At 38.1% G+C, this 27,085-nt stretch overlaps 1 protein-coding gene across 3 annotated transcripts; it reads right to left on the bottom strand.

Moving 5' to 3' along the window:
* Nucleotides 1–255: 255 nt before the first annotated feature.
* On the bottom strand, nucleotides 256–24,101 carry LOC146757071 (ankyrin repeat domain-containing protein 26-like). 3 transcript variants are annotated; one of them, XM_085523418.1, is made up of 18 exons: nucleotides 23,943–24,093; nucleotides 23,778–23,841; nucleotides 23,654–23,689; nucleotides 20,749–20,834; nucleotides 17,509–17,726; nucleotides 15,741–15,924; nucleotides 13,973–14,119; nucleotides 12,432–13,388; nucleotides 12,040–12,192; nucleotides 10,596–10,771; nucleotides 10,334–10,400; nucleotides 7,754–7,866; nucleotides 7,205–7,346; nucleotides 6,155–6,448; nucleotides 5,235–5,467; nucleotides 4,601–4,847; nucleotides 2,760–2,805; nucleotides 256–1,247 (listed from the first exon to the last, which is right to left on the bottom strand). In XM_085523418.1, exons 2-18 carry the CDS (start codon nucleotides 23,815–23,817, stop codon nucleotides 1,105–1,107), a joined length of 3,282 nt encoding a protein of 1,093 aa, XP_085379544.1. In that variant the 5' UTR covers nucleotides 23,818–23,841; nucleotides 23,943–24,093; the 3' UTR covers nucleotides 256–1,104. The 3 variants fall into 3 exon arrangements, with proteins under 3 accessions (XP_085379544.1, XP_085379546.1, XP_085379545.1); XM_085523420.1 differs by lacking the exon at nucleotides 13,973–14,119 and having other exon boundaries at nucleotides 23,943–24,101; XM_085523419.1 differs by lacking the exon at nucleotides 23,654–23,689.
* Nucleotides 24,102–27,085: the final 2,984 nt, after the last annotated feature.

Genomic DNA, 27,085 nt, shown 5'->3' on the forward strand with positions numbered 1-27,085 from the left:
ACTTGTTTCAAGCATATACCCCTTAATTTCTATGATGACAAACCTTATGACATATAGTAGCTGTTTGCCCCACTGCTTCAAGTACCCAGGAGGAAAAGAACACAAATGCATGCTGGCCACTTGTCTGATTTCAGGGCAGACTGAAAGCACCAGAAGGAGAGATGGAAGTGAGCAGAGGAGGACTGTAGCAAGTCATAGAGGCAAGGAATGAGGTGGAAAGCAAGTCAAGAAGGCCAACAGAATAAAACAAAGATGTACCAGATATGAAAGTTTATTAAATACCAAGTTGGAACATAAATATCTGGAATTAAATATAGCATATTAGTGTCATAAAATACATTCATATAAAAAGGTGCAGTACCAATTGGACAGAAGGTTGAAACATTAATTTTCCTTCTTCCCACTATGAACCGCTTCAGGTTCATCATGTGTTCATCTACCAACTGTGAATGTCTTAAGATGAGTCAAATTCTAATGCAAAATCCAACAAGGATATCAAGTCAGAAATATCAAAAAGGTCACATTAAAGCTTTCTTGGCACTGCTACACACGCACAGTATTTTTAAACCCTAGGTGCGTGAAAGTGACAGCAATGTAAAGTGCATTCTTCTCCAGCTTAATCACTGCTAAAACTTCCACTTAACCAGCAGAAATATTCACAGCATCAGGACGGAAACAGCTGGCAGGAATCCAATCAAAATCTCCTATGCGTTAAAATAACACTGGAGACTCTACCACAAACAGTGGAAGGGTTAAATAGAACCAAAGGAATGCTTCTGGTAAAACCTTTAACAAAAAACATGGAGCAAAATAATGTGTCAAAAACATTTTGACAGTCCCGTCAAGTTCAAGAACCAACCTTACTCAGTCTGACAGTAATTAAAAATAGATATGGTTCTTATCCTGAGTGCAAAATAAACTGACTACCCCTCGGTGACCAACAGGTAAGTGCAGAGTGTCAACCTATTTAATATATTTAAAATTTATATTCAAACCGCAGTAAAGATGTTTCCACACTAAGCTGCAGGATGGGAAGTCACAGACCTCCTATGTAAACAAATGATCTCCAGTACTTTTCCCTTTACATTTTAAATAAAAATATATTTAGATCAGGTAATTTTGGTTTAAAACATCCCGGTACTCCTGTACCGCTCTGCAAAGGGGATCCTGGTCAACACTGAGATTTTTTGAAGATCCATAAGTAGATTTCATTGGAGAAGCTCTAGCAGTTTCAAGCTCAGCGGTGGCTGGAAAGAAAAGAAACAAGATTGACGATGTTACTTTTACAGTAGATTGAGTCAAATCAGTCACTGTAAAAACATTACTGATAACTGATCAGGCTACGCTCTACAGAGATATTTAAAAACTTCCAAGGAAAACACGAATCAAAAAGGACAGGCATAAAGGAAGAAACATTTTTTCACATTCAATGATCAGCCAATACAATTTTTAAAGCTAGTTAAAGAAATTCCAGGTTTTAGAAACACAGAATGGTTTGGGCTGGAAGGGACCTTTTAAGATCACCCAGTTCCAATCTCCCTTCTATAGGCAGGGACAGCTCCCTCTAGACCAGGTTCCTCAGAGCCCCATCCGGACTGGCTCTGAATGCCTGCAAGATGGGGGCTATGCACAACATCTCTAAGCAACCTGTTCCAGAGTCTCACCACCCTTACATTAGGAAGTAAAGAGTTTCTTCCTAATATCTAGTCTAAATCTACCTACTTTCAAGTTTACAGCCATTTCTCCGCATCCTGTTATTACATGCCCATATATATATATGAAAGTTTCAGCCTTAACTTTAACTGCCAGGGATGTCTTAACTTTCCCTGGCTAAACCCTCTTTCGTTCATGGAAACACATCTTCGATGGAAGCAGAAAAGGATTTTCAGTACTTCCATCCATCAGCCTTTTCCAGACAAGATCCCCAGACCAAGCAAATACTACGGCTCCTACTACACATGTAATTATGTTTGAATATGCAAATGGGCACATGGCAATGGGTTTCTGTCTATTCAGGGAAATTGGAAGAGCTGTGAAGCAACAGCTGGATTCTCAAGGGCTCCCTGCTTCAAAATAACTCTAGGAACAGCAGCAGTGACTCTGGCAGAATGCTAATTGTGAAACAGTATGAATTCTTCTCTGAAGACCTGGCCTTTTATTATAGAACAGGCTTTACACTGCATATTAAAAGCAATCAGTTCATGCTGTGTTTGCCTATATATTGCTGAATGATTTTTACCTAAAGAAAGGCTATCTTTTCCACTGATTCTTCTTTATCCAAAGACAAGTATGACAACATGTCAGGTACAAAAAAAAGCAATGAAAAAGAGCGAGCAAAAATTAAGAACACCAGAAAATGTATATGGTATATTTGAAGTGCTGAATGCAATGAATGTATGCAGAAAGAGAAGTAGTGACAGAAGTCCATAAAAATCTTATTTCTGGGCTTTTTTTTTTTTTTTTTACATTTGATGTTTGTGCCTGAGGATGAAAGGTGACTTGAACTTAAGCCAAGTGTATCTGTGCGGGGGAGATGGTTTGCTCTCCATGCTTTTTCTCAAAAGTAGCTGCAGAACATTCTGAAGAGTATATTGGTTAGCAGGAAGTTTTCCATTAAAACTCTCTAAGTTAGAGTTAAAAACAGCCCCACACTGTGCTTCAAACAGCACAAATCTTGACAACTTTTGAAAATAATTACATAGAAGTTACGAACAGTCATCACCTTCCTTAAAAACACTGATATCAGAGTAGCATATTACCTTGCTGAAGTTCCTTATTGATTTTTTCCTCCAAATCCTTCTGTACCTAGAATTATAAATAACACATGCATTATAAATAACACTGCACATTTTATTAAGTAACAGAAACCAGCTTGGATCGCTAGAAAGGAGCATTTGCCCCTCGCTCTCCCAGGAGATGTTTATTTACTGTCATTTACTCTGAATGCAAAGTTTTCATAAGGAGAAATTAGACCTTTTAAAGGGCCACAGTCCAAACACCGTATGCGATCATTTACATTTGAAGATATTTGCGACTCCTGTGTTATTTTCCATCAGGTCTTTAACGCATAGAAGTAATTGTCAAAACAGACAGCATATAGCTTCCAGACTCATGTAATTAGCAAATACAGTTAAGTGCTTGGAGCATGTGGCTTACGTGGAGAGGCTGAGAGCATCAGGACTGTTAAGCCTGGAGAACAGAAGGCTTGTGGTCTCACCTACAGATGTAATTATCTGACTGTGGGATGCAGCATAAAGAGGACAGAGCAAGAAATTTCTCGGTGGTGCCAAGTAAAAGAACAAGAGGAACAGGCAGAAGTCAAAAGAGTGGAAATTTATAAGACTGCTAAAAATCAGGAGTGCAGACAGGAAATAAAATCAGAAAGGAAACAGAAACTGAGAGACGGAATGGGAAGTAGGTGTTCCCTTTCTTATGCTACCAGTAGGAAAACTGGTTTCATGAATCCATGCACTCACGCTGGTTGCAGCTAGCAGAAGTCACTATTATTTCCTGAACCCACTTTTCAGAGCTGCATTTCTTTCTCTTGTTTGTAATCAGTGCAATTTGTTTCTTCAAACAGTTGCATGGACAAAGTAATTGATACCAGCATTTTGAATAACGGCAGCGTAAAGTATTTTCAGCTTCTTATCCCTGAAGCTTTATCAAAGCTTTTGCAAAATCAAAGCCAAAATCTACACGAGCTTCCTCATCCCAGGAGATGCTCACACTCTACTTCAGATAACCTCCCTTACTTTGAAAAACACCAAATGTGCACTGAGAGCTTTAAATAAAAACAAAAGTGCAAGATGACTACACGAGGCAAACTCCAATTAAAGTTCCTTAGTTTCCAGTTATTATGAACTTTACTGTCAGGAGAACTTGTAATCTCCTCCATCCAAGAAGGCAGCACTTAGTTTGAATTTAATGGCAATACAGAGGTGGTTTTTTTTGTTGGTTTTTTTTTTTTCCCAATAGAAGGAAACAGATTACTGGAAAAATCTGAGGTATAACTGAAGCAAAGACAAGGCTCAGAGTCAGGTAAACTCTTGTCTTTTTAAGTAGCCTGGTGAACAGGCCAAGTACTAAGCAGCACAACTGGCAAAGTACTTCAAAGCTATTGCAGAAGTTGCAATCATGTATAAATTGCTGCAAAATATTATAAAGCTGTGAAGACTTGAAGAGTAGGTTGTTGTTTTCTCAGGTAATAATACATAGCAGGAAGCACAAAAAGAAATGTTTACTAGGCACAGCATGCATCCCACAGCAGACTGTATAGGAAGAAGCAAAGCAATCATACTCACATCATCCTAGTTTTAAAGGATGTCTTTGTTAGTATTAATGTACTAAAAGAAACTAAAAATGAAGATCAGTAAGGAAAAAAACAACGTGGCTTGACCAGAGATGTCTGATGGGCTGAGCAAAGATGTCAAAGTTATCCATTTCAAGTATGTCATACACTTATGCACATTCTATACAGTAAAGTTTAATAAATAGCTTAGCTGGGAACTTCCACTCTAGGAAGTTCTGAGCACTCTAGGAATTCTGTACAATCTTAATGACCTAAAGTCTTCATCACTGAAGAGTATTTCACAATGCTTACCTTATCCATGTACACTTCAACTTTTTTTCTTGCCAATAATGCAATCCCAGCAGCATCTAGGAAGCATTCCTCTTGGCTGGAGCTTCTGTTTAGTGCGGAATTGTTTCTGAGATTTCCCAGTTCAGCTGAATATTTTCCTGGACTTGCAGGAGGACCTCCACTGACAGTGCTGCTCGCAATTAAAGATTTGTTTCTTTGGCGTTCCTCAAAGAGCTTACAATTGGCTTCTGCAAGTCTCTTGGTTGTTCTGAAATATTTAAAAACACACAAAGAATTATCTTTGATAATATTTTTGCAGAGTCACTTCTTCCAGGTCTTTGACTACTATTCAGCTTTTGAAAAGAGAAGGCATTAGAAGTCCAAAATGAGAGGGGCCCAAAGGCCATGTGTTAAAATGCTATCAACTTCAAACATGGGCCAGTGATGCCATAACTAGTGGTGTGACTGCTAGAACACTGAAGTGAAATGATGGTGGTTCCAAAAATAAAGGGGAAAGGTTTTAGAGGGTTACGCTTACATCCATAGTGCTGACAAGACACAGAAAAAGGATTTTAGGAGGAAACAGTACAAGGTTTTTCATGCAAGCTACTGCTACTTCACGTCTTGTTACCACTCCAAAAAAGCACGCACTTACCTTTCCAGCTTATTTGCTAGCCTTATTCTCATTTTCATTTCTTCACGATGCAGCTCTTTGTATTTTCCCAGTTCCGCAAGCATAGATTCGTTTTGAAAAATATTGTCTTTGGTATTTTTTATTTTGTCCAACTCACATTCAACCTCTTTTATTCTGCACTTCAGCTGGTCTCTCAGCGAGGCATGATGATTTTCTCTGATTTGTTCTATCTTGTCTTGTGAGGCTGCCTGGACCTGAAGCAGATAATACAATTTCAACCATTGCAAAGAAAAAGTGAACTGCATCTCCCTATACGGTTGCCCATAACCAATTTAAAGGGCCCAGTTTTACTCAACTGAGTCAACTGGACCTTTTCACTACTATCAGCAATCAAGGCAAAACCCTGGAACCAACACGTTAAATAACTGTTTTCATCCAGACAGATCTGCTCTTAGCAATATTACTTATGGGAGCAGCTACTAAAAGAATGCTATGGTTGAAGGACAGGGCACACAAAAAGGATTCTACAAAGAAATTATGAGAATCCCATCCCCACTCTTTCTGCCCCACGGTAACTTCAGTGACTTCTTCCCTGAGCATTTTATCCTGTACAATGATAAAACATAACCTGTACGTATGGCCAAGCCATCTCTAAGTTATAGCATTCATGTGATGAACAGCAATAACAAGATGACCAGATGGCCATAGCTTCTTCTAAGAACTGCAAAACAGAAGTCTGTCAAGGGACGGCTATTAGCTTGGGGACCTGCAGGCAAATTACACACACAAAAGCACTTTCGCCAAACAATTTTCCATTCTTCCACTTCCCTTCAGGAAATATAGAAGTATGGCACTAACACAAAAAACCAAAGTACGAACAAGAAATGGCAAAAAGAAGTTACATAATAAAAACTACAGACATACACAACAAATTCACTTACCTGCAAAAACAAATTGACTTCTTGAAGTTTTTGATTTATTTCTTGTGCAGCTCGCTCTTCCACTTCTTTCTTGTATCGTCCGATTTGGTTGTAAGTCATCATGTGCACATTGTGGACAGCCTCCAGATGTTGTCTCAGGTTTGCCACCTCTTCTTTCAGCTGGCATCTGGTCTTCTCTAGTTTTTCATGTTTTTTCATGTTTAGAGCCAGCAGTTCTTGCAAATAATGGTTTTGTCCTTGTAGTTGGACGCATTTTTTACACTCTAAATCCAGCTGATGAGAAAGTTCAGTAACCTACAGACAGTAATAAAATGAACTTAGAGGGGTGTAAAATTATTCTCTGAAAATTTATGAAGGGGAAGACCATCAAGTCTGTAACTGTCATCTGCTGACTCAGTACCCGAGTCAAAGGAAAGACAAGATCATCTTTTAAGGGAAGAACAACTTTTAAGTTCTTGCCAATAGGGTTCCTTGACTTACAACCTTCCTCAGTTCTGCAGCAAGTAAAAGATCAACAAGTAGCAAACTAGCAGAATTTCACTTACGGGAGTGTGCTGAAAGGCACTAGGGCCATTCTTTTGTGCACTGCTCTACTGCTCGATGGAAATCAAACCACTCTACCCAGACAGCAGAAAGAATGCCTATCATGCTTCAGGGGGAATGTTCCAGTACAGAGTTAACTAGGCACAGGAAACAAGTACTCCTCCTGCCATTGCTCTTGAAAGCTTTGTAAACAGTGCTTCAAAAAGCAGCTTCCACAGCAGTGGTAAAGGAAGGTATTTTCTCTCTAGGTCAAATCCAGTGTCTGGTTGCAAGAATATGTACAAAATATGAGATGTTTCAGTAGTTTCCAAGGTCAACTGTGAAGCCAATTTTCTCTCCCAGAAATATAACTTTTCCATACCTACTGAAAAGAATATTACAAGTCTCTAGAAATTAACATGACCCAAACAAAACAACAACAACAACAACAAACAAACAAACAAACAAACAAACAACAACAACAAAAAAAACCACCAAAAAAACCAAAAAGAAACAACAAGAACTTGCCTTTGTTCTTGATTTTTCAACTTCATTCACCATTTCAGAATACCTGTTCTTCATTTCTCCCTGGAAATTGAACTGGGAGTCTCTTTCTTTGGCTTCATGCATCTTTAGTTTTTTCACAGCTTTCTTCAAAAGGCTCTTGAACCTGCACAACAAATCAGTCAAGAAAATAAGCAAAGGAACTAGGTATCTATTTGTCACGCTTGTACAAGAAAAGCATAGCTATGGCTTGCTTCATTTTTAACATGCTCAACAGGCCAAAAGTTAATAAGAAAAACCAGCATTTCAATGCAATAGATCACCTGGAGGGTCCACATTTCACCTCAACAGAGGAAAAAAAGACTTCCCTCCCAGAAGTGCAAGGCAGCCTACATTTGCTCTTCTTATGGCAGCTACAGAAAATCATAGGCTCATGTACCAGAACTGTCTTGCAAGAACTGATGTGAGATCTGAATTTGTTCAGAGTTAAACACACCTACTTTTACATGCAAGTTCCTTAAAGCCTGACTTCTAACCTACATGAGCTCTCTTTCAAGTACTAGTGAACCATACCTGTCACATTCCTTCTGCAGTTCAGTATTTCTTTCCCTTTCCTGGACAAGACATGCTTCAAGTGGTCGTTTCAATTCTATCGGCTTCTTCACATTCTTTCTTTCATTCTCACACTTTCAAAAAACAAACAAACAAAAATACATGATACACTCAGCACAGGACAGTACACATAGCAACTGCAGATAGCACATATCCATCCTTTTGCCACATTCAGCAGAACACTGAGGCACAGGATTCTTGTAAACATTTAAATCACTTCAGGCTTCACACAAGCGGGCCAAGACCTAGGGATACCAATTAACGCCCCTGCTGAAGCAAATGCTCCTCTGCCCCCTTATTGGGCTTCGTCCCAAAAAGCTGGAAAAAAGATGCTAGAGAACAGCTTCCGCAGTTCCTCTGCTAATAGGTCAGCTTGCACAGGTAGCCACAGCCCTGGAGAACACTGCACACTCTACAGCATTCATTCCAATGACCAGCAGGCTCTTGTGGAAGAGTCTGCTTTTCTGGAATTCACCAGTGTCTTCTCAGTCATTACTTCCATATCTTATTTGTGGGTGTTTACTAATTTAGTTGCTGTTCCTCATGGTGTTTTTTCAGACAAACTACAGGAGAACTGGCAACTAGTTCTGTAGTTTGCATTTGCACCTTATTTATTCTGCAAGGGTTTTAAGCTCCTGTTATTCTGAAAACATGCAGCAGTTCCTCCGTACACTGCACTGAAAATAAGGGGTGTTTTAATCCTGCTTGGAAATCAAGGGGTCAGACAATAACCAGAAGGAAATCAAATAAAGAACACAGGAACTGCTGCCTTGCTCCATGTGCTCAACTGGTATCAAACCACACCGTCTTTCTGACAGCACAACTCCGAGATATTCTCTTGGCTTTTATTCAATTCCTTCATGACACCCAAATCACAATAGTACTCAGGGCCTGAGTAGCAGGGATATAAAATCAGAGTATGTAAGAACTCAAGAAAATGTCAGCATTGCTCTGGGTATTGGCTAGGTGTTAGGGACTGTTTTCTGGGCTCACTTCTTCTAAAAGCTCAGCATTTTCCCTACTCAGTTTAGCAATATGGTCTTCAAGGTGGGCTCTCGACTTTCGATCTTCCTCGCACATCATGCATGAGCCTCTGGATGTCATAGCCAACATATTCTGATTTTGTATCTATGGAAACAACAATGACAAAGGGAATGCCAAGATAACCAGAGAGACAACACTGCACATGAACTGCATTATAAACTAGTAACTCAAATGGAGGCAGGGCTAAGCTCTCACCACTAAGGATCTATAGTGAATGTTACACTGAGTTTATAAAAGATGGCTTAAGAAGCACTGTCAAGAATAGCACTTAATGCTAGTGGAAAAAGTGAATGCTCTCTATACGATAAAATGAGGTTACATCATTTGGAGATAAGAAGACACACATACAACATTAACTCACAGTTTTCTTAAAATTCCCTACACTTACTGACTGTGAAATAACCGCAGATCTCCTCAGAGCAAGAAAATGTTTTCAGAACAGCAATGTTACTTATCCTTTTACACAAAGGAGCAAAGATTTGCATCACAGATGCATCTGTGTGTAAACAAGTTTGCTTATTCAGTTCCCTTTGTAAAGAATGAAAGTTGCCTACATGCTTTGAATAGCACATTTTAAGAAAAAGAGAGACATCCCTGACGTACAGAAGGACATAAAAACCTGAGCTTAAAGGCTTATATGACAAACTCATAAAACTTCCTCATGTGTCTTTACAGGATATGTTAAATGTCGGTTCTCCCTATGTGACAATGTATGGGTAAAATACAGAAGTGTTAAAAATGCTAAAAACCTTCTAATTGGTATATCACCAAAAGAAGATGACAGAAAAGGAACCTGGAAAAGAACTCAGACTTTTCTGGTGCAGATAATCAACAGCTTTTCCCTTCCACTAGATGCTTCTTATTCTCCCTATAGCAGCTTAATTTTCCAACAGCAAACTAATTAAAGAATATTCCAAGGTTACACAAGATGCTAAGCCATGCATGCGCACCAGCTACTTCCCAGCTGCCTGCCACTGACTGCACAGCATTACTTCACCTAGTTGTTCTTTCCTTACCTCAGCCCCCTGCGGGGCAGTAAAGTACCAACACATATTCACAAATGGAAAAAGAACCTAATGAGCTCAGGTGGAAACTATGACAAAGCTCTGAAGATAAAATAGATTTCTCACATCCAGGTTTCCCCTCCCAGATCTCAACCACACATCTCCCTCCTGCTGACACTGTCCGTCCTATCCATCAAAAGAATCATGCTGATTAACACAAACATTTTCATACTACTGCAAAGACAGAAATGGCAGCAGTGAAAGGTGGAGATTTACAACCTTTACCTTATGGGAAAACTCTCAAAACTGGAGAATAGACCATCAGGATTTTCAGAGTACCCTACAGTCACACCACAGCTCAGATGACTCAGCTCCCCTATGATCCCCAGGAAAACCACATAACTTCCCCACGAAAAATATCTAAATAGGCTCAGAAGCTCACATAAAAAAATAATAAATAAATAAATAAAAGGGAAGTTTATGACTGGCTTACTGAGGCTTCAGTTCTCTTGTCCTGGTGTTGCGCAGCAGCTTCCACTCTGGCATTTTCCATTTCAAGCCTTAAAGAGAAGCACAGATCTTATTAGACAAATCCATAATAGCGCACACTGCAAAAGAATGGTGTGAAAGAATGCTATTTAAAGCAAGAGCTTCTTTTAAAATCATGTTTTACCCTGATGATGCAACAAGGCAATTCTGATGTTTTCAGAGAATCCCAGAAAGCAAAACCTTGCTTCACTCTGTTATTTTCTTACCGTTGGACATGTTCTTCCAGCTGCTTTATTGTAGAACTGCTTCTGGAAGCTGCTAACAGAAGGTCTTTCATTTTTTGGTTAGAAGCTGATATTTGTCTTTCCTTATTATCTAGGTCAGTCTTCAAATCTTGAATGCAACGCTCATATTGAATACGCTGTTGTTCAGAGTCATGTAACTGTAAAGTAGCAATGAGAATCCTCAGCAGCCAGGTTAGGTTCAGTATAGAGAGCTCAGTGAGCACTGAAGAATTTGGATATTGCATGTATCTACATACACCCCCTACCCAAAGTACTGGAATCGTTTCCAATTCATTCAAGCCTTCATTTCTCTTAGCAAATGAACAATAACAGATGATATTTCATCATCTGTGACACTGGCCTCTCCCATCTGTACAAAGGATTTTCTATAACACCATTATGAGCATTGACACTGCCAATCCTACCTTCCCAGTGACTTGTGACATCCTGAAATTACTTGTTTGCTATTCTATCGAAAATATTAACCAAAAAACCTCATCCTTTTCCTAAAGTGATTTCACAGCTCATTAGTACGTTATTATGGTAGATGTTTCAGAAAAAACCCACAACTCTCACAGAGAGCAAAAAAGAAAAACTCAAATTCAGCTGTCCAGTATTTCTACTTTTTCTCAGAAATCAGACACCAAACTTGGCCAAACCAAAAGCGATAACCTGCTGAGACACCAGGTCATTTTGCAAAGCAGCTTATCAAATACAGATCTTCTCCAGTTAAAGACATAATGACTTCGTGTCGAAGACCACCCAGTCATGGACACCAAGTGCACAGAACAATGCAGTTCATATACTTGTCTTTAAATCTATACCCCTGAATTTATTTCTAGGATAGGAGGACATTTGCTTATACTTTGAACTCTCTGCTCTGATTTGGCACAGGCATGACTGTGATCACAGATGACAAGGGGCAAGTTGAGAAGACTAAGGGGATAAAGACCACCTTATAGTGTTTACAACCAACCTTATAAGACACAGAAAAACAATTTGTAAATTCAGAGCACCTGTGTAATGTTGCTTCAGATAGTTGGTAGTTTGTACACATCCCATCCACAAATAAATTCTTAATTGTGTTTGACACCAGGAGAGGGAAGTAAGTTGGGAAAAGAAAGAACACTGCTACAACACCCTGGAGCCACAAGAAGAACTTTAGCTGTGGGGCTGAAGAACGGCTCCTACTTGCAAAAGAAACTAATTGGCTTTTTGATGATTCTAGTAACACTTATCTTTCACTACAGAGGAGGAGGCCAGCTGGCAAAGATTTCACCAGCTTCGTGAATTATGACAGGGTATCACTGCTAACCTCCTTAGCTCTCTCTGGTACTTGCTCTCAGAACATTATTTTTCTCTTCTTCACCAGAAACAGGGAAAAATCACCCTCAGATTTTATGTGTAAGTTACAGCCTCTCTGTACCTTAGCTTTAATCCTGTCCAGTTCCTTCTGCAAGTGCAATTTGTCTTCCTCAAGGTCACTGCGGTAGCATGTAGTTACTACAAGGGAAGCTTCTGACATAGACTGCTTTTTAAGAGCATCAGCAAGCTCCTGCTGCAGCTGTCTGACCAAACCCTAAGGAAACAGATAAACATGAAGAAAAACATGAAACTTGACTTTACTCCTTTAAACTGACTATATTATACAGTTCAGTCATTTACCGGTCCTCCTTAATTCTAAGAGAAAAAACAATGAACCACAACAAAACAACACAATTTGGTCCTATATGTAAAACTTACACCTGATGCATTTTAGAAATACAAAATCATTTTATGAATTGAAACATTTTAATTTATTCTAATTGTATAGCTTACCTCTCTTTCTACTTTGTCAGTCTCATATTTAAAGACTTGTTCCTTTAAATCAGTACACTTGGTATTTAATTCCTTGTTTCTCTCTTCCATGAGGTAAACCTGCTTTTCACTGTCAGCTCTGAGTTTGTTGAACATATCATGAAATCTGTTCTGGACATCATTCACAACCTTTTCTTTGATGATCTCCTTGTTCTGCAAATCTTCCAGCTGCTGACGGAGTAAAAGGTTTTCACTTTGGAGCTGGGCCAATCGTTCCTGCATAGATTCATGCTTTATCATAAATTTACTGACTTGATCTTTCTCAAGTTGCCACGCATGCTCATTTTCTTTTGCTTGACACTGGGCTTGATTTAAGTCTTTTTGTGTCATTTCTAAAAGCAGTGTTTTTTCTCGAAGTGTTTGTTCCAACTGGTGAAGCTCGTTTTCTAGACTATTAACTTTGCTTTCCGTTTGACTCAGCTGCTGAGACAAGCTCTTGTTGCTCTCTCGCACCTCAGAGAGCTCACGATGGAGCTTGTCTTGTAAACGAAGCCATTCATCACGTTCTCTCTGAAATGTTCGTTCGGCATCACTTTTCAATGACTGATGACGTTCGAGATCTTGAACCACTGCATTCAAGCGGGAACACAATGATTCAATCTCTGTTTCCAGTCTGTCTTTGCTTTCTTTTTTCTGTTCAAGCTTGGAAGTTAGCATTGCAGATTCCGTCTTGAGTAAATTCAACTGTCCATTGTACTGAAATACTGTCTGTGTTAAGGTTTCCTCACTCAGTTTAAGTTCCTTCTGAAGAGAATCATTCTTTTCTTTCAAAGACTCATTTTCCTCTAAGTATTTTCCTTCATCCTCCTGGTGCTTAAGTTTTACTTGATTGAGTTCTAGTCTTAGCATAGCAATCTCTTCTTGCAGTAACTGATTTCTGTGTAGCAAATCCTTTTCTCTGTCATTAGTGTCAGATTTCTGTGTGATAAAGGACAATAATGAATAGTTAGTTGGGAAATAAATTCAGGTTTAACCCATCAGGCAGCTAGGCACCACACTCTCATCACTAAGTGGGATGAGGGAGAGAACAGGAAACAAAACAGAACACATGGGCTGTGATAAAAATAATTTATTAAGCAAAAAGATGAAGGACATGGAAACAAGAAAGTGATGACAGTATAATAACGAATTCAAAAGCCAAGTAATAGGATCACAAACAGCCTCAGCCAGCTTCTTTCCTAGTGAATCTCCAGATATCTGGACATTTCACGGGTAGAAACCTTAGAAATGATTGTGACAACTATACAGTGAAGAACAGCAGGCAGTTTAAGAGACTGGGAACACAATGTCTTATTTTCCAGTGGCTTCCTACTTCCACATGCAATTCAGGTCTATGTGGGATTGATGATGCTATTCAGAGTTTTTAGACAACAGTAACAAAATTTGGTTATATTGATAAACTGTAGATAATCCACGAAAAGGCACAAAAGGTTATTTTTCTTAAGGTTTTAGAATGAGCACAGTGAAGTATAACCAAATTAATTAGGAATGGAACTGCTTACCTCTGAATTTTTCCCAATAGTTTTTCTTGTCTCTTCTTCCAGCTCCTTCTGTCTCCACAGGTGGTTGCTCAAAATTCCTTCTTGCAGAGCTCTAGCACTCCTTTCATTAGAGAGCTGTCTCTGTGTTTCATCACGCTCTTCTTCAACCTACAGTAATATAGTTGAACTTGTGAATCTTGAACAAAATCAGAATTAGCAATACCTTCCTATTTCATTCTTTTTATTCTTACATTCTATTAATTCTATTAAGAGTCATTTATCATAAAATCATAGAATGACCTGCATATCAATTTTCCATGTTTGCAAACAAACATCTTTAGATTTATCTGAATTGAAAGTTATAAGGATAGTGTGAGTCCTTTGCACAAATCAGCATCATAGAAGTTTTATACTTAATGAATCTCCCTCTATAACACAAGAAAAAAACAAACAAACTAGAACTACTATTCTTGGAAACATACAGAGTTTAAGTAGAAACCCAAGTTATCTTTCTAACAAACTATATATATATACTAAAACCAGAGATGGACACTCATATGCTTACAGTCAAAGATTTAAAAACATCTATTCATCAATATGAGCACTAACACTAAGAACTGCACAAAACAAATGACTAAGATTTCCAAAAGCACAATATCTACACTTACTTTACCCCACTGCAAGGTCTTAAGTCTACATCTCTTCTACTGATATTTAGAAATGCTTCAGAAAATGTGCCAATCCATTTTCAGTTTACCAAAATCTAGCAATACTGCTGGATAAATTGAGTTGTATGAGATTTCCAAAGGCTATTAATGAAGTGAGACACAGAAGAGGACTGACCAGCTGAACAGCAGACCAGGAGGTAAACTAATGCCAATGATGTCCCTGTTAAATCCAGGCAGACTGAAAGAGGTGATGCTAACTACTTACTGCTTCTGCCAGAGCAACGTGGCCACTGAGGATCCTTAATGACCACTTTCACACGTTCTTAATATGTTTGCAAATACAAGTTCTGAAAATTTGAGGCTTACTATTTATGGGGAAAAATACAACACAACAGACCGAATTTCCGAGGTATATTTCAAACTGCGTAGAACCATGACAGGAATGCTGAAAAGTAGGTAAAGGCCAGTGAAAAGACCCTCAAAACTGTATGTAAGAACTGAAGAATTCATGCAGGTTGTGTACAGTGAGAACATCATCATCTCAATTGCATTAAATAAGCCACTAAACTTGTAATAAAAATAAAGGTGAGAGTTTTTCTGGATTCAGTCTTGATTTTAAGCAACTGAGGCAATTTACAGATTATCAGGTAAACAGTAACATTTAGGCCTAAATTTAAATTCATGTAAGTATACTTGAAAGAATACTACAAACAGTAACTGTAATTTCCTTCTGAAGAAAAAAAACAATAATAAAAACATATATATAATATATAAAACATATATATAATATATATATATTTTATATATATATATATACACATATAATATATATATAGATATATAGATATAGACATACATATACACACACGCGCACAGAGTTCTGTAGTAATTAGGAAAAATAACTCAAAGAGAAGCTTTGCCTGAAGCACAAACCAAACTATAATTCTGAAAAATGTGAAAAGGTATCATGAACTTGTTTGTTCACGCTGGTTTCATGACAATGGTCCTCAAAATGCACCAAGATAATTACCTAATGTCTCTTTCACCAACAAGTTGAACATACTAGCATAAAATATCAGTTTGAAAGAAACAGAAAAACAGAAGATATATATTTAATATACCTGTTTCTTGAGCTGTTTCAGCGTTATTAACTCTGTTTCTAAATTCCTTACACGAAACTCAAGTTGTTGTTTTTCCTCTGTCTCTCTAGAATATTGATCCTTTTCCCTCTTTAGTTGCTTTCTTGTTTTTTCATATCGCATTTCAGCTCTATGTCTCTTTTCCTCTTCTTGTTTCACAGAAAATCTGGGATTTAAAAGAGAGTATTTGAGGAATTAAAGCACTGACAAAAAAGTAAATATGCCACATCATGAACCAGGAGAAACAACTTAAAACTGTAGAAATGTCACACCTTTTCAAATATAGAAGTTTTTCTGCAATTTGAAACTTTTAACATCACTCTAATTTCATTCCATTAGTGGTGGAAGACACCTTATACATGAGCTGCACAAGACTGACAAATAAGCCCTTAAGTGATGTACAAAATTCATCATGTATTTCCATGTCGACATAGGTAAACATGAACAGTAAACCATGAACTTTTACTAACAAAAATACACTGTTTTTAATAAGTTGATCATCACCTATATAGTACAGATTCATAATGACTGCAAGGAATACCGATAAAACATCACATCACTTATCTAAGACAAATCAAAAACTTTTAAGAAGCCTTCCTTAGACTATAACAACTGCTTACCATGTGCGGATGAACCTTTTCATTTCTTTTAATAAATTAAAGGATAAGGATAGTGTTCAAAAAAAGATTTGAATATCAGCAACCACTAACAAGTAGTTCAAAACATTGGCTGTAACATCAGTATTGAAGCAGCTTATTCTAAAGGAGAAAGATTTACATGTAGTCTTTAGCTTCCCAAAAAGTACAGCTTTTACTCATGTATAGCTAATACTGTTTTGAGATTTTACATAGAAGAAAAAATTTATTCCTTCTATTTACAGATGTTTGGGAATTCTGAAAAATGTTTAGAATCAAATCCAGGCCAAATCAGGAACGGCTTTGTCTTACTTACAATCCCCTTCCACGTACTGGGAGACTGCTGGCACATCCTGAAGTTTATTTCCCTCAGCTTATTCTCACAGAGTTTCATGCTCTGTGATCAGCCTGGAAAGCCTCTACTGAACTCACACATGTTGACTACGATCTCTTGAAGGCCATAAAAAGAAATGCACACAAGTACTTGGAGGCCAAAAGTTGGACCCAGTGCTCCAGACACAGACCAACTAGATGCTAAGTAGGGATGGACTCCTCCCTTCAGCTTCTTGACTCTGCAACCCAGGATGCTGCTGGCCTTCTCAGCTGCAAGATCATTCTGACTCATGTTGCACTTAATCTCTGCCAAAGCCCCCAGAGGCTTCTCAGCGAATCAGCTCACCAGCCAGAGCATTTCACTGTGTACACAAGGGGTTCCTCCTTCCCACGTGCAAGGGCTTTGAATTCGTTCTTGATTAATTTATTAGGCATAGGAGGTAAGATTCTAAAGACACGATTAGAGTCAGTGTTAAGGAAGAAATTCTCTGGGAAGCCTGGTCTGGTGGTTGGTGACCCTGCACATAGCAGGGGGGTTGAAACTAGATGATCATTGTGGTCCTTTTGAACCTGGGCCATTCTATGATTCTGTGATTAAGACCTCTATCACCTCCAGCAAAATTAATCTGAACCTCCACTGTGCATTTAGTTCTTTGAAAAATATACTTTTAAAACAGTTTGGGGAGCAGGGGACTACTCAGCATAGCTTTCAATACCGAGGAAAGTGCTTCAATTACAAGATTTAAAACAATCTAATTCTACGGATTATTTTATTAGCTTACCCTTTTACTGGCATTTCAAGTAATTTTGGTCTCTCCTCAGATGACGAATTCTTTGTGTGTTTTTCTTCTATCATTTTTTCATTCTTCCTTAGAGCAAGCTTTTCTTTTACTGGTTGATGGGTAATATTGCCCACTGGTGTATTTGATTTATCAAGACTTTCCTGTTTCTCCACTGCTCGTATTTTGAAATGTTTCTGCTTCCTTTTTTCCTTCTCAACCTATGAAGAGAAAATTAAGCTTCATATATTTTTCTGATTCTAAAGGAGATCCAAGACCAAATAATCTAAGCTTGACTTTTAAAATAATGTAAAATAAAAAAGATTATCCCCCAAAATTACTCTACAAAATGTACCAAGTCAACAAATATACTCTGAATTCACTCTTGATTTGAAGTATAACAATCAAACAAAAACAAAAAAGCAAAGCAGCCCTAAGGAAACAAACAATAGAAGCATTACTGATGGATAAGAAATCAGATGGACTACACAACAGTAGTTGTAGAAACACAAAGTATGAGTGGATGTATGATGTCGTACTTCCTTAATGATGAGGAAAAAAGCAAACTGAACTCAAAAGCAGAAACAGCTTCACAGCAATCGGGAATTTTAGTGAGAGGCAATGAAGGCACACCATGCACAAACCACAGCAAATGAAGAGATAAATCAAGACCCTGTTCAGAAGCTATTTTCATTCCTTGATCGACAATCAAAACTGGTGTACTTGTATGAATTTCTTTTTATGGTAATGAGGTGATAACTACTTACACTGGAAATGACTGCCACCTATTGTCAAACTGAAACAATACACTTTGCTTTCTCAAAACCTTCTGATTACATTATGGGGAAAAGCACAGTTCTCCACTGCTTTCCTTATTTATGAGTAACGTTCTTCTCTTAAGACAAAAAAACCAATTTGCACAAAGCACCTTCTTTTAATGATCAATAGCTAACATGAACAGGACCACCAATACTGAGAAAGACTAAAGAATAAGGAAAAGCAGGTGAACTTCTACCTCTTTTTGTAGCTCTACCTTCTCTTTTTCCAAAGCCAGGAATACCATTTGCAGCATTCCTACCTTACTCTTAAATCTTTCCACATCTTGTTTTAGTTCTTCATCCAGATTCCTTTTCAGCATGCCACAAGGTTGCTGAGCATGCGGGAAAAGATTTTCGATTTCTGTTTCTCCTATTTCCTTGTTTTTGATAAGGAAGTCTCTGGGAACACTGTCACTAAGACAGATGTCCTTGCCAATTTTCTTCTCACTTATAAAGCCAAGTGTACTTTCACCATTTGTGCAAACAGGTCTTATATTAGGAAGATTATTAGAAATGTCATCCCAAATATTTGTTTTTAAACAATGTCTCAGGGAATACTCAGGACTTCCCTCTACATCTCTACTAATCCCATTCTCATTCTCTTCCATTTCCTCTGCTTTTGATAGATGTACTTTTGTATTATCTGTGTAATTAGTGCAGCCTTCTTCATCTGGTATTCTCCAGGTATTTTCCATGCTCGCATTTAAGTTATTGTGATCAGGAAGGACACAGAGACTCAGAATAACTATTTCAGGTTTGGGTTCTTTTAGGTCTACATTAAGTTTCACATCTCCAAATTCACCTTTACTTTCTAACTTATCACTTGATTCTGTCACACAAGACGAAACACAAAGACTCTTCAATTCTTCAATGAGGTCATCTTCTGACACTTCTGCCACAAGGGATGGAGCTTTCTCAGATTCATTAATTTCACCAAACAGCTGCTTCAGCTCTGCTGTAATGTTTGTAAAATTTCTTTTCAACTCCCTTTTCTCTTTTTCAATCCACATTTTTTGTATCTTTCTTCCCACAGCTTTAGACTTAACTGCTTGTCAGCACTGTGGGATTCCTCATTTTCTGCTAGGGCTTCCTGATGAGAAATTTCTGCTTTGTCAGTCTGCTTTTCATGTGCTGTATTTTCTATCAAGTTGGTAGTTTCTAAAACATATTTATCCTTAAGTAAGCAGGTAAAGACAGAAAAATTACCAAGAAAAATGAAATTACCGTTAAGCCATATAATTTACATTGCAAACTCATCCCATCATACAACAACAACAAAACAAAGATACCTTATTTATTTTTTCCTCAAAACAGAAGGATCTAGTTTAGAAACATAAACCAATCAAACAGATCAAAACCAATCAGTAACAACAGAAAACACAACTGCCCAAATTTTCCCATACTCCATTACTTTCTACTGACTGTCCCTTTAAACCCCCTGCTGGTGAGCGTTCATAACAAGCGTGAGTGATCATAACAAGCTTTTTTACTAACCACCACAAGGGACTGGCTACATTACAATCACCTATGCTCCTCAGAGTCAGAATTATTAAATTCTATTCCAAGCTCCCAAGACAAATATTTACAAGGAATACCTGTTCATTCCTGCCCTCAGCCCAAAATCAAGAACTGAGACATCTATCCAAACGGTACCATGCCTCAAGCTCACTGACCAGCTCCTCTCTCCAGCCTTCTCACTATCTCTGACTTCACAGTCCCTGCAAAGTTGCCCTTGGTTTGTGTTCCCTTCTGAACAAGGTCTGCAGCCTTGGCATCCCAAGGAACCACAACTATTGTCCTTCTTACTCTGGTTATAGAGGCCCTTTTCTCCTTCCACATCGTAACTCCACAAAAATCTTTCACAATGGAGAGCATCTCAGTCACCACCTGTCTCAGCCACTTCATTTCCAAGCTCCATTCACTTTGCACATCCGCTACCACCTTCCAATACTTAAGTTCCGCTCTCTACCTGCTGAAATGAATCACATCCCTCTTCCACAGTGCCTTGGATGTATGATGATATTACTTCCTCCACTTCCCTTGAGGTATTACAGAAGACTCCAGACACTCAATGAAGATCCCTACCCAGTCCTGTATGCTCAATACAAACAGGACGCCTAGCCTATATTCCTCCATAATGACCTTCAAAAAATATTTTCGAACACTTACTAACTTGATCAGATAAGGAGATATTTTGCAGAGGCAGAGAAAGCACTGACAGATCATATTTCAGGTTTTTACTTAATCTTTCTAATACACAGAGGAAAATCTGGCGTGTTTTGTCAAAGAAATAATCACATGATATAAAATTTTGCTCCCAAATGAGTATGTATTTTGCATAGGAAAAAACAAAAAACCCACCACATGACTGCACTGTTTCTCAGAATTGCACGCAAGGAAAAACACAATATTTGGTTTCACATACCTGCCTCCCAAAGTTTTCAGTGGCATCCTTGACCATCTCTTTTTTAGCTGATGACGACACATGAACGGTAGATTGTGAGCGCTCACCTACAGTGAAAAAATTACATCTTTATAACGAACATGACTTATTACAAATTAATTATACCTAGAGTACATCCTGAATCATTGCATTTGTGAGAAAATAGCACAAACTAACACAGCCTCTCAAGCGTATGATTATTTACGATTTGAACATAATATTACAAAACAGTTTGAAGATGCCTCTGTGTGAACTAATCCCTCTCAGGGCATTTTCCCTTTCATTCCTAAGGGAAATTTGATGAAAATCAGTCAGAAATACACCTTTAAGAATCTCAAATGGTTTACATGTAGAACTATATTTATACATACATGACACACTGTATGCTAGACAGCAATCGGCTAGATTCCTCTAGCTACTTTCATTTCTCCTTTTTTTGTGCCACAAAGGGTCTCGTTTAACCCTTTTAGAGTTAGAAATACTTGTACCATAGGAATTATAACACTCTGCAGAAGAAATACAGCTTGCTGAAACCCAAACATAGGAGTTTGAGACAAACTTTCACATATATTTCTTAATACCTGATCTTTGAGCAAATACATGGATTATAGAAAAAAAACAGACACGAGGAAGGATGAACAGAAAATACATGAAATGATGACATAAAATGATCTATGAAACGACTGTTTTTCCTATCTAACTTTGCCACGTCCCACACCATCACTGGACTACATTTCACATGACTACATAAAACAGACAAAACAAGAACTCACAGAATCACAGAAACACAAAGGATGGAAAAGACCTCCAAGATCATGGGTAAATTAGGTTGCTAAGTCACTATCCACCATATTTAAAGAGTTGTGGCAGTCAGGTAAAACCCTTAGTGACAGGAGAAAGGGAAACATCACACTTGTTTTTAAAGAGTTTAAGAAAGGAGGTACTTTCCAAGGCCCAGACAACCTTCTATTATGGAGTGACTAGAGTGGAGGATAAAGAAATAGCAACTGATGTTAGCTACCTAGAGAGCTCATCTCTCTAAATTGGAGAAATATCATGGATGGATTCTTTGGTAGACAGGGAAGTGCTGCCAAGTGGTGTATCTGATATGTTAGTGAAAAGAGATCGCATTCAGACAGATACTGACAGCCTACAGAAGCAGGTCTTATGATGTTCAGCAAGGCCAAGCGCAAGATCCTGCACCTGGGTTGGGAAGTCATCAGCTTCAGCACAGGCTGGACAATGAACAGACTGAGAGCAGTCCTGTGGAAAAGGACTTGGGGATAATGCTGGATGAAGAATTACATATAAGCTGAGAATGCATGCTTGCAGTCCAAAAAGCCAATTGCACCCTGGGCCACAAAAAAAGAAGCACTGCATGGCCAGCAGGCCAAGAGAGGTGGTGTCCCCTTCTACTCCACTCTTTCAAAACCCTACCAGGAGCACCGAGTTCATCTCCGGGGCCCCCAGCACAAAAAATCTCTGGCTAGAGCAGGTCCAGGGAAGGGTCTCAAAAAACAATTTGAGGACTGGAACACTTTTCCTATGAGGAAAGCTGACAGAGTTGGGGAATATAAGAGTTTGCAGAGACCGTATGATGGCCTTTCAATAATTAATGGGGGCTTACACGAAAGACTTTTAACTATGGCCTGTAGTGACAGAGCAAAGGGTAACAGTTTTAAACTAAAAGATCGTTCAGATTAGATATAAGGAATAAATTCTTGATGAGGGTGATGAGGCACTGCAACAGGTTACCCACAGCTGGGAAGTTTCAATTAGGTGATTTTTAAAGGTCCTTTCCAGCCCAATTCTATAATTCAATGATTCTAACCACCTTTTGTGCATCTTACAGAAACAATATCACTGCAGTAGAGAATCTCCTTTTCTTTATGCAAACACACGTACATTTTTTTTCTAGAAAGAAGTTTAACCTCTATTGTCATCAAAAGAAACAGTACCTTTTTTCCCAAGACATGGATGTCAAACAGCTTGGAGCAATTTCCATTCCATACTTAGAAGTTGCAATAGTTTTCTGAACTCTTATCTAATCATCTACTTCATATGCTTGCTTATATAGGTTTTCACCTGATTTGTAATTTTCAGGGCTCGTTGTAGAAATTCTAAGACCTTAATAGGGAACTGTTTTGTATCTCGCTAACAAATACTTAAATTCACATATATCAGAATTAAGAAACTAAGAACCCATTGAGGTTAGATATACTCTCTCCCATGTATAACAAATGATCTAGCTGCTTCACTTTTATTTATCTTTCCCAACCAAAAGGAATACCTGCCAACATACTTCCACTCACTACCTCCCACCTACACTCTCTTTCCCATGTCCTTCCACTAGCTCTAAACTCAGTGGCCAGTTTAAACAAAACATGAGAGGATGGCTTTGGAAGAGCATATGTAATACATGTTTTCATACAACTGCCAGAGAGGCAAAGAAAAAGCCAGGTAAATAATCAATCATGCTAATGAAGCATAAGCCTGTGAATCACCCATTCTGTCCCACCTGCAGCTCCTGGACAGCTCCATCTGCAGACCCTAGCCAGGAATCAGACACAGGACATGACCCCTATTGCTCCTCTGCAGATTGGTATATTTGGCAATGAGAAGGAAATGAGTAAATGTGGACTGCCTGACAAGGGGTGATGATAGCAGGTATGCTGGAGGAACCTTACACTGTAGAAGGATGTTTAGAAATGTTGAATGGAGCTGTAGTGGAGAAAACACCCAAAGATAGAGCCATATTTCATTAAATCTGCTGCTGAAATAACATCTTGCTAGCAAAACATTAATTTAATATGAAGAATTTACAACTACAATGTATCTGCCCACAAAGGGACATGACAAAAAAAAAACAACAACTATTTATAAATACCTTCAATATCATCTACACTCAATTTCTCCTGTGGATCTGCAAAACAAATGAATCAAATGCTTAATTAAATATGCTTATCAGAAAGATTTTGAAGCTAAAATCAGAATATAAAAGACATCATTACCTGATTTTTGCTTTTCTGTTTTTGAAGATGTTTCATTCATCTCTAAAACTGCAGAAACCTTTAACTATGAAAGACAAACCAATGAAAAATAAACACCCATACATTGAAAGTAACTACATATTCATTAATGAGCAGGACAAGTAGATTTCAATGAAAAGCATTTACCTGCAAATTACTGGGTTTCTCTGAAAAGCCTGGAGATGAAAAATGAAAGCGTTATTTTATTTAATTGAAGATATCTTTTATTCTTTACAACATTAGTAGGCTCTGTAATTGTTTCTTGCACAAATTACTTCATTGAGAGTGAAATAGCTAATATCCAATTATCTTATCACACAGAACTTGTAGTAGTATATAAGAAATACAGAGTAATTCCCATCATCCAACTTTTATTAAAAAAAAAAAAAAGAATCAAATCACAGAATGACAACAATTCATGTGAAGCATTAAGTCATGTCTATTAAGAGAACAAGATTAAAATATTTTGTTCCTTTTGGAAGCTGAATTCTGCTTTCTGGAAAAATTAATTAGAGCAGATAGCTTTGGCTTCTTAATGACCAATCAAGAAAGAACCCAGCAGAACTATGACTACTTCTATTCTAGCAGTGCATAATGTTGAGGCTACTTTCTCATTAACAGCTTATGGAGAGCAAGGGTACAGACACAGCAACCTCATACAAACATCATTCAATGAGGTAAAAACAATCTGGTTCTCAACTGACCTCTCTGGATCAGTTTGCAAGGAAATAAATGATACAAACATTGCTTGGTTGTAATGCACAACATGTGCGTTATTCCAAATCTTTTTCAAGTTTAGTGTCAAATCTTATTTCCTAACTCACACAACCTACTGCCCTGTGCTGCAGTCATCTTATACTTTACGACTCCATTCATGAAACAAGCATACAAAATGCTTCTACGAATTGTTCCACAAAATAATTTTTAGATTTAAATAAATACTAAAAACAAATCATCAAAACTTGATTTTCGAACACTAGGTGGTCAAGTAACATGGAAATACATTAGAAAGACTACCACAGTCACCTCTTCCCCCCTCCCACACTGTTTTCAAGCTTAGCAGAATCATATGAAGCAGACATTAAAGACAATTGGTAAGTTGATTTATGGATTCCAGAAGCTTGCTAAGATTTAGTGTCTGCTTACAAAAATAAAATTGGACTTGCCTATTAGGCTATGTCATTGAATCCATATTATAAGCCATATTGCCAAAGCACTCTCAAAAAGATAAAAGATTTATTCCAATAGCAAAATTTTCCAGCACACTTATGATCAATCAGGATGGTCATAAAGCAACTGCCATGAGCTGCAGGTGGAAACCCGCAGAAACATAACAAGAATTTGCCCACATATTTTAGTTCTTAAAGAAAAATAGGAAACTAAAAAAAATTAAATAAACAAACAAAAAGATTAACCAAATGATATTTTTCTTCTGCTGATTATCCAGAAATATCCAAATCCTCAGACAGATAAATCTTAAACCAGATATCACTCCCACCACTTTAAGCAACCACTTAAAGCAAAGAAAAACACCCGAACAAACACATATCCAAAAAGTATACATAATGAACGCAAGAACCGCCTGGACTAATCAAGCAGACCAGCAAGTTCAGTGTTCACTGCTGTTAATTAACATCAGCCAAGCACTTCATTGCTACAGCACATACTCACTGAACAACAGGACTAACAAGGAAAACAAAAGAAAAAGTTCACTTGTCTATAAACACAGACAAATCCAATCTATCAGATAGTTACCCTTGTTGTGCTCCCCTGAAACACTCTGCAAGCGTACTCCATGTTCAACTGCAGGTGGGAGAAACACAGGAGGAGATGCTTTCCTCGAACCTTCAGAACACGGCTGTACAATACAGTACATACGCGTAAGAATTTGTACAAAACAATTTTTTTAAAATAAAATCTAACAAAGGCTTTTGCATTTTAAATAAAAGGGCAAAAAAATCCTCACAATTCATCTAAACTATTCCATAATGTTGATTAAGGCTGGCAAATCACAGAGCCACACAAGAAATTAACACAGGAAATCAAGATGTTGATTGTGAACAAGAAGCTGCAGCTCTGTGTTGATTGAACATTGGCATCAAATTTGCACCTGGCATTCATATATCAGCCTACATTGCTGGGGCACATGTCCCACAATGTTGAGTGAGTGCATCACTACGTTGCAAAAGCAAGATTTGATTTGCTTAAAGGCCAAAAAGGCAAAGCTGATAGCGATTAAGCTATCTAGAAAGTCTTGTATTTTTAAGAAAGGAGCGGGGAATTAGTTTTTTTCCCAACAACAAAGGCTAGAGGGGAAGTAGTTACAGACCCTGCTCACTCTCATCTTGAGAATTATCAGACAGAAAGGATAAACACAGCCAGCACACTTGGTGTCTGCTGAACATGATTTTCAAAATCGGATTAAGTCTATCTAGAGAAGACAGAGGTTCTATACAGAAAAATCTAAATGTCTGGGTTGCTCAGTGTATTGGCATCCATTAAACTCTGACTGGATCAGCAGAATAGATCTGAATAGTAGGAAAAAAAAAAATCCTCACAAAAATATGCCTGAGAAGTTCATAAGTTTAAAAGCAGCAATAAACTGCTGTATTAAAACTGTGCTAGAAAATCAACTCCAAAGCCTGCAGCCAGGAGGCCAACGTAAGTAGTGTGACATAACTTTGTCCCAGTACTATCTCAACAGAGAACCTACGCTACAGGTATTTCAATGACCCTCAGATACAGGACATCGAGCAGCAGCAACATGGGGTAAATAAGCCTCACCAGGGGCGGGGCTCAACTCAAAGGCAAGCTCTCACGTAGTTCTCATCTGGCTCTCCCACAGACCGGGGAGATGCACATATCACAGAAAGTACCTCAGAATCCCAGGGAGAATCAGACTCTTCCTTTTTCTCTGTTCCTACTGCTGGCAGAGCACCTACAAAAAAATGGACAAAGAGAGACACTGAGAATTTACTGCACTCCACTTTTATACCCCATCAGTCAAACAAAGGATCTGAAAGATGAGTAACAGTACTACAGCAAAGGACAAACCAAGAAATGAGTTACACTCAACGGTAGCTTTACACCCAGTCACATCACAGTATTCTGTTTTCTCCTTTTCATTTCTTTTCCAGCAAAAGATGCATAAGAATGGTGGCTGACATGACAATGTCCCTCGTGTTGGGACAACGTTAAGGAAGAAACTCCAGCACGCTTCAGTCTCAGCATATGGACACCCTGAGTCATCTTCCCTCTTGCCTACACCTCCATCATCTGGCACTTACTAT

The sequence above is a fragment of the Coturnix japonica genome, chromosome 24 (genome assembly GCF_054131305.1).
Source record: "Coturnix japonica strain WE chromosome 24, WE-NBRP24, whole genome shotgun sequence".
NCBI classification, from domain to species: Eukaryota; Metazoa; Chordata; class Aves; order Galliformes; family Phasianidae; genus Coturnix; species Coturnix japonica.

Bases quoted from the DNA above. Each gene is read 5' to 3' on its own strand.
- LOC146757071 (XM_085523418.1), bottom strand. From the start codon at position 23,817: ATGAATGAAACATCTTCAAAAACAGAAAAGCAAAAATCAG. The intron at 13,389-13,972 runs GTAAGCAGTTCC...TTTATCACACAG, and splicing joins CTATTGGGAAAAATTCAGAG to AAATCTGACACTAATGACAG. The intron at 7,347-7,753 runs GTATGGTTCACT...TTTGTTGTGCAG, and splicing joins CTGCAGAAGGAATGTGACAG to GTTCAAGAGCCTTTTGAAGA.